The sequence below is a fragment of the Podarcis muralis genome, chromosome 14 (assembly GCF_964188315.1).
Source record: "Podarcis muralis chromosome 14, rPodMur119.hap1.1, whole genome shotgun sequence".
Taxonomy (NCBI): Eukaryota; Metazoa; Chordata; class Lepidosauria; order Squamata; family Lacertidae; genus Podarcis; species Podarcis muralis.
Genome location: NC_135668.1, coordinates 13,700,121 through 13,707,807, shown reverse-complemented (window position 1 = coordinate 13,707,807; position 7,687 = coordinate 13,700,121). Strand labels below are relative to the sequence as shown.

The following is a 7,687-nucleotide window of genomic DNA, read 5'->3' as shown; positions in this document are numbered from 1 at the left end:
TTGAGGTGGAGGACGGAGGGCGACGGGGGACGGTTGCTAAGGCGCCTTAGCAACGCCGAGAACGGACTTCCGCCACGGGCGGCGGAACGAGGCGCTGACTGGGAAAAGGGGGCCGTGCGCAAAGGGCTCCATGGCTGCCTCAGAGAGCAGTACGGCGGCCACAAAGGTCGGGGGGTTAATATAAGCCTTCCTTTGAATTGAAGTTGCCTCCTGAAAGGCTTAACAGCGCGCATGTTTACTCAAAAAGCCCCTCTCCCTCTGTTCCATGGCACTTGCTCCTGGTAAATGCGCACATCTAACTTATTTAAGACCAAGGGTCCATTGAAAGTGAGAATAGTGAAGGAACATGCTTAGGATTGGGCCATGGGCCTAGTCAAGGAGGTGGGGCAAAATGCCCTAAATCCTCAAAAATTATTATTACAGTGGTACCTCGGGTTACATACGCTTCAGGTTACTGACTCCATTAACCCAGAAATATTACCTCAGGTTAAGAACTTTGCTTCAGGATGAGAACAGAAATTGTGCTCTGGCGGCACGGCGGCAGCGGGAGGCGCCATTAGCTAAAGTGGTACCTCAGGTTAAGAACAGTTTCAGGTTAAGAACAGACCTCCGGAACGAATTAAGTACTTAACCCGAGGTACCACTGTATTATCATTATTATTAGTTTTCAGTTACAATCCAATAATAGCCTCATTATAACAATACCAAAAGGCACGCGGGTGGTGCTGTGGGTTAAACCACAGAGCCTTGGGCTTGCCGATCAGAAGGTCGGCAGTTTGAATGCCCGCGACGGGGTGAGCTCCCGTTGCTCGGTCCCTGCTCCTGCCAACCTAGCAGTTCAAAAGCACGTCTAAGTGCAAGTAGATAAATAGGTGCTGCTCCAGCGGGAAGGTAAACGGCATTTCTGTGCGCTGCTCTGGTTCGCCAGAAGCGGATTAGTCCTGCTGGCCACATGACCCGGAAGCTATACGTCGTCCTGAGTTCGAGTGTCTTCAAAGCCCATGACACCTTTGGTAAAGGCTGTTCTCCAACTGGAGCGCTCGCAGGCCGGTGTTTCCCAGTTGTCAGAGTTTATGCTACATTTTTAAAGATTTGCCTTGAGACAGTCTTTAAAGTTTAAACTTGACTAATAGCAATCATTGAAATACTGAATTATATAATTTAGATACCCCCGCATGGTAGAATTGGTGGTTTGATGGTTTTCTTTATTTTCTTTATTTCTGCATTCCAAAATCTTGTTAATTTAAATTACATTCCAGTCATAATAATAAGGACATGACCTTTTGGGCAGCTTTTGGGAGAAATACTCTTCCCAAAGAAAGCTCAACAATTTTTTGGGTCCCCCCCGACTAACAAAAATCCTGGCTATTCCCATGTGAGGGTGCTTGCTGCCTAGTAAATGAATGCATCCCATAAATACAGTGCTTTTTTAATAGAAAAAAATGTGGTACTTGTCATTAAGTTGTTACAGTTCTTTTAGCATGAGTAACCCCCCCCCCGGGGGGGAGTGGCCTGTAGAAATATATATGACTAAGAGCTATTCTGGGATCGGTAGTTGCAGATTTCCTGCTGTGAAAACAAGAGCAATTTAGTGGTAGCACTTTGGATATGTTTTGTTTGCTAGAAATAATTTTTACACATATAGCATCTGCCACACGCGGAGTGGGGTGGGGGTATTGTGCACCAGATTGTGAGACCAATAAGTTTGCAGCTTCTTTTTTTAACCATCTCAGTAGTCCAGTTTATTTTATTTCTATTGGATTTGTTTACAGAAAGTAACTCAAAGTGGCTTACAAAATAATTGTGTACAAACCAGCTCATTTTTGCATTGGAAGGATCTCTTCTCTAGCTGTTAAATGGAAGAAAAAAACACAGCTAGATGCTTTTGGCTTTTATAGCTTTTGATGGATCAGAACTGCAGCCAGAATGTAAAAGGCAATGTTTCAGTCTATGTCTTGTATTTGGTATAATATTTTATTGCCAGTAGCATGTTATACACCCATTTCCTCTCTGGCACAGTGCAGCTTCCTTTCTTATACTAAAAACCCATACTTAGGGCCATTATGGCCCTTGCCTGGCTACTAGAACAATGGAATCTTTCATTAGATTCCACCCACCTCAAAAACAAAACAAAAGCACCTCACAACAATATTGTGGCAAGCTGAAACATGACTTTGGCATGACTTAACCTGATTTTTGGCACGATGGGTCCAAACTGTGCCAATTTGGACACCTCTGAATACATCCTCAACCCTTTTGGATGGGGCATTGCCAGATTTGGTTTAATGGGCCCAACCTGCGCCAAGTTGGATGGTTCTGAAGGTATTGTCGCCTAATTTGGTCTGATGGTTCCCAAGGGGGAGCCAGTGCTCTTAGTCTACATTTGGATGCCAGGCATCATTTTGAAACAAGGTGGTGGACTGAAATGTGACTTTGGCATGACATTACCCAATTTGGCGTGACGGTTACAAGCAAGGCTTTCCAAGGTGGAAAGGTGGTTTCTGGCCATATTTGGATGCTGTTGGATGCACAGAACCCTGTGTGTGTGTGTGCACAGGCGCGCGCACACACAGCCCCAAAACTCACACAGACCTTTTAAAAATCAGAATTTTCTTTGTTTTTTTAAAAATTAAATTCCTAGGCAGCACCAGGCATTCCCCATTAGTGCATTCATACTTTGTGATTCCCAGCAACTGGTATAGTGAGGCATAGTACCACTGACAGTGGAGGTAGAAACATAAGCTCTGGGAGTGGCTGATGCATTTGAACCTCAAATAACCACAAGGATTCCCAGCTTGGGTGGCTGTGTAAACCAACCCTGTATCTCTCCTTTCTTGTTAGTCTTCTGCATAATTTCTTGTGTTCCTTTATTTTCAGTGTCATCTATTCAATGTAATGGCTCCCTCTTTCAGATACTAATTATCAAAACCCAGCAGTAGGCATCACAGACTTACTGTTGCTAAATTGAGCACCTAATATTTCTTTTACTGGCATGCACCATTTATGGAGGGTTTCTTTTGTAATACAAATGTATCTTTGTTTCTAGGCAGTGCCGCAGCCTCCTCGCACATTTGAAGAATTTTTAGTCTCTCAGAAGTTGGTAGGTAGTTTTTAAAACTAATAATACCCGTATGTATGTGTGTTTGGGGGGGGGGGCGGGTTAGGTCTGGGGAGAACAAAGTTTTGAGCAAGGACTTTACAAATGTATACCCTGAGAAACAAGTTTAAATGAGGATTGCATTTCAAGCCCTCAGGCAGTGGAATGTAAGAACAGTGCAGAATTGGAAAAGCTTACATAGAAAGGCACTCCTGTGGTTATTCTACATTTTTCATATGCAAGTTTTGGAAGAAATGTAGATGTTGTTACCCATTTGTTTTTTGGAACTTACGCTTTAGTGATTTCATTGCCTTACATTTTGTCCGATTTTACCATTGTGATATATTCAATAGAGTGCTAGACCTGAACAAGGGAGAACCAGGGTTCAAATCCTCTCTCTGCCATAAAGGTCATTGAGTGTGCAGCTTTGGATAACTCACTTTCTCTCACCTAACCTACATTACACAACACATAGTTGGGACTTTGAAATTTGCTGCTGCAAGATGAAGTAATAGCTGCCTACTTAGATACCTTTAGATGTCCTGGCTCCTGCTCAATGATGAAGTCCGGTGGTTGTTTCTACCAATATCTTGAATACTCATATCATGTGATACATAGGCAAAATGATGATTCAAAGCACAACGGGTGCTACACATGACTATACAAGCAAAGACGTTGATCCAACAACAACACACCTGGCATGTGCACAGCTTGGCACGGCAAGCAGTTCTGGTCTTTAGACTGGGCAAGCGATGTGGCACTTCTCCAAGAAGGATGCAACTGCCTCATCTGTTCATGCTGGCACTGGTGTCTCTGTAACCTAGGCAATGGAGGAAGCATCACTGCCTCATTGGAGGCAAATGGGACAGGTGCGGCAGTAACCTCCATTGGAGAGGCAGGATTAGATATGGTTTCTGACAACTCCAGAGGCAGAATTGGTGGCATGAAAGGTAAAGTGGATGAGCTGAAACCAGCCTCTGACAGCTCTGGAGGGGCAGCCCATATCTTGCACTGCGGAGGCTAATGGGAAGATGGAATGGGGCAACGGACCGCACCACCATCACAAGAACCCTCTCCAGCATACTCTTCCTTGGGCTCTCCTGACCCAGCCAGAGACCTTCCCAGCCTACTAGATCCTTACCCAGAGTTACCTGTTTGCTGCTACTCTGTTCTCTGACTCGACCAATCCCCCACGCCCAGGTCCATGACAGAGGCTTAAAGAAATTCATGCAAGATAAAGATAACAATGGATAATGCTCACAATAGATATGAATATTGTTCAGTATTCTTCTGAATGCTAGTTGCCAGGGATCAAAAGCAGGAGAGGGCAGTTGTGCTCATGTCCTGCTTGTGGGCTTCCCATAGGCATCTCGTCGGCCACCCTGAGGAACAGAATGTTGAACTAATCAGGTCTTTGGGCTGATCTATGCACCAATGCTTTTCTTATGTTTGTTGTGAAGATAAAATGTGATGATTCCGTTTAAGTAAACCTAAGCTCTACAGAAGGATCAGATAAAGACGTATAACTTCTCCCCCCTCCCCAATAATTTTTATTAATTTTTTCCAAATATGTTAAACACAATACAGCTTAACAATATTATTCTCCTTTCAATCTATATCTTATCCAAATTAACTTCCCTCCACCCCTCTTCTGGCTTCTCTACCTTGCTCTTAAGCGTGATTATTATATATACATTCTATAAATGTCTATAATTCCTTAATAAATTTTTGTATTATACTTTAGACATACATTCCTTATTATATTACAGCATTACATCTTGTGGTCTAACCAAAAGTTTACAGTAAACATTATGAGTTTTATTTGTCCTATGAGTGTCTTTATTTATGTACAGTTTTCTCTAATATACCATAAATTTGGACCATTCTTTTTCTCATCGTCCTGCTGTCGGATTTCTCATCGTCCTGCTGTCGGATTCTTCCAGTTAGCTTTGCTATTTCCACATACTTCAATACTTTCTGTTGCCATTCTTCAATTGTCGGAATATCCTGTTGTTTCCATCTCTGTGTGAGGAGTAGTCTTCCTGCTGTTGTGGCATACAGGAAGAATTTCAGATCTTCCTTTTTAATGTCCTCTCCAACCATACCTAGTAAAAATGACTCCGGTTTTTTATAAAAAGGTGTACCTAAATATCTTTTTAAACTCATTATACACACTATCCCAAAAAGTCTTCACCTTGTCACACAACCACCACATGTTAAGAAAATTTCCCTCTTTTACAATGCATTTCCAACAATTCTTATTTTTCATTTTGTACATCTTTGCTAGTTTGGTGGGTGTTAAGTACCACCTAGACAAAAGATGTATTACTTCATTCCGGGATTATGTTCTCTGGATGGCATATGAGAGAACTTACTAAAGACAGACGTAGGCAATACTATACTAGAAAAAATATATGATCCATTTGTTTTATTTATTATGTATTTACCAAATTAGTTTCTATTCCACCTTTCCACACATGGCACTCAAGGTAGCTAACAACAGTAAATCCATTATTTAGCAAAACATTCACAAACTTGTTAAACATCACCATACAGTGGTACCTCGGGTTACATACGCTTCGGGTTACAGACTCCGCTAACCCAGAAATAGTACCTTGGGTTAAGAACTTTGCTTCAGGATGAGAACAGAAATCGTGCGGCAGTGGCACAGCAGCAGCGGGAGGCCCCATTAGCTAAAGTGGTGCTTCAGGTTAAGAACAGTTTCAGGTTAAGAACGGACCTCCGGAACAAATTAAGTACGTAACCAGAGGTACCACTGTACTCTAAAAATCTATTAGCATTTGTGAATAAAATTTATTTTAGTGGAAATATTACTGTAAGCACACACATTAACCTCTGGTATTCAAGTAAACTGGGTAAAGAAAGCAAGTGCTTAATTTTGGCATGATGATTCTGTGTATGTATGCATGTTGGTGTATGGGTATGTCTGTGTATATATAAATATTTGTTCCTTAACATTATTGTTTGTCAGATTTTCAATAACTGTTATTATTGCAGGATGATTGGCCACGGTTTCCCTACATGCCAGAAATGGATACTCAGCCTTTGGTTGCCAAGTTAAAAAAAGACTATGCCTTGGAGACTATTACCAAGTTTCTTCATGACAATGCTCCAATATCCACTAAAATTATCTCTGATTTGGAAAAGAGAATGGATGAATGCAAAATGAGAGTCCATGAACATGCTGATGTCATACTTTATTTGGAATCTAAAGAATCAGAAAAAGATGACCAAGAGGGTGTTTTTATAGAACAAGGTAATAATTATCCATTGAGTTATCAGTTACAGCCAATATCCAATTAGTGTCCTTCTGTAGCCTTATGAGGCTTTGCCCTCTGGTGGAAAAAATATTGCGCCCGGGAAAGGGAAAATGGGAGTCAACAGACACTCAAGGAATAGTTTCGGAGAAAAAGCTTTATTTCTACCATCCATGAACTGGTAGAAGGAGCAAGTGTGGTAACTCACAAACAAGCATGAGTTCACAGTCATTTGCACAGAGTATATATTCCCCTTCCAGTTCCCTCCCCTTTCTCCTCCTCTTCCAGAGTCCTGCCTCATGAGTTCCCCTGAGCATGAACAGAAAGCTCCTGTCTTTGGGACTCTTTTGGGACTCTTGGCACCCTTCCCAGGAAAGGGGAATGAGAGCGGTTTAGCATGTCCAAAGATGTTGCAACTGAATGAGATAAAAGTCAGTTCTCAGGCCTGCTTTGAACAGAGGCTATTCATTAGCTTTTGAAGCCTTCTCGTACTGATGAAAGAATAACATTTAGCCTTGCAACAGCAGAGCAAATGAGCAGATGCTTAGCTGCTGAGAAAATGATTTTGAAAAGCTTTGAGAAGCTTTGAGCCTGCTTGGGGGGGGGGGTGACTTCGGGCCTAGGTGGGGGTCACCTGTCCTCACCTCCTTCACTTCTGCTGAAGACATCCACAGAAAGAAAGACAATTTCAAGTGATTCCTTTTCCTCCCTGCAACCTCAGTACACACGCCCTCTGGAGCAGATTTTTGGTGGTGTACAGGAGGCTGCAATGGTGAGTGAAAATTCCTGAAAATTGCCTTCCTCTTCATTGCCTTCCGTCCATGAAGGGACACCAACTGCATACCATTCCATTATAAGTTTCACACTTTGAAACATATCCTTATTTTTTAATGTTCAGTTGCTTGAAGGAACAGATTTTAACTGTGTAATGTTTATTATTTATTTGCATAGGGGAACTAAATTATCAGCCCAGGTTTAGATGTAATGCCAAGTCAAACCATGGCTTAGCTCAGAGCAGCAGCAGTAATGGAGGATGAGCAAAGCAGCTATGGCCTTATATCTGGAAGGTTATTTGTTTATGCTAAGTCATTGTTTGGCTTCATGTTACGTTCCAACTGGGGCTATGTAAGTAATATCCAAAGGGGGAGTTGTGCCAGTCTCTTGGAGCAAAACAAAAGAATGTTTCACAATATTCTCTCTATGGTAGTGTAAGGGGTCTAGTGCTAGTGGACAGGTGAGTTTTAATGTTGTGCAACAGAGGAAGCCAATGTGACAGTTGCACAACATATTATACCTATTGCACAACAAAGTT

The 7,687-nt window shown here is 42.1% G+C and overlaps 1 protein-coding gene across 4 annotated transcripts in view; it reads left to right on the top strand.

The window, feature by feature from the left end:
- Positions 1 to 45: 45 nt before the first annotated feature.
- Positions 46 to 7,687, top strand: part of FAM227B (family with sequence similarity 227 member B) — a 110,441-nt gene continuing 102,799 nt past the window's right edge. For 2 of the 4 annotated variants that reach the window (XM_077918798.1, XM_077918797.1), the window contains exons 1-3: positions 46 to 166; positions 3,047 to 3,100; positions 6,116 to 6,374. In XM_077918798.1, the coding sequence (XP_077774924.1) occupies positions 131 to 166; positions 3,047 to 3,100; positions 6,116 to 6,374 (349 nt within the window). In that variant the 5' untranslated portion in view covers positions 46 to 130. The remainder of the gene's footprint in view (positions 167 to 3,046; positions 3,101 to 6,115; positions 6,375 to 7,687) is intronic. The other 2 variants (XM_028707257.2, XM_077918796.1) reach the window with 1 other exon arrangement.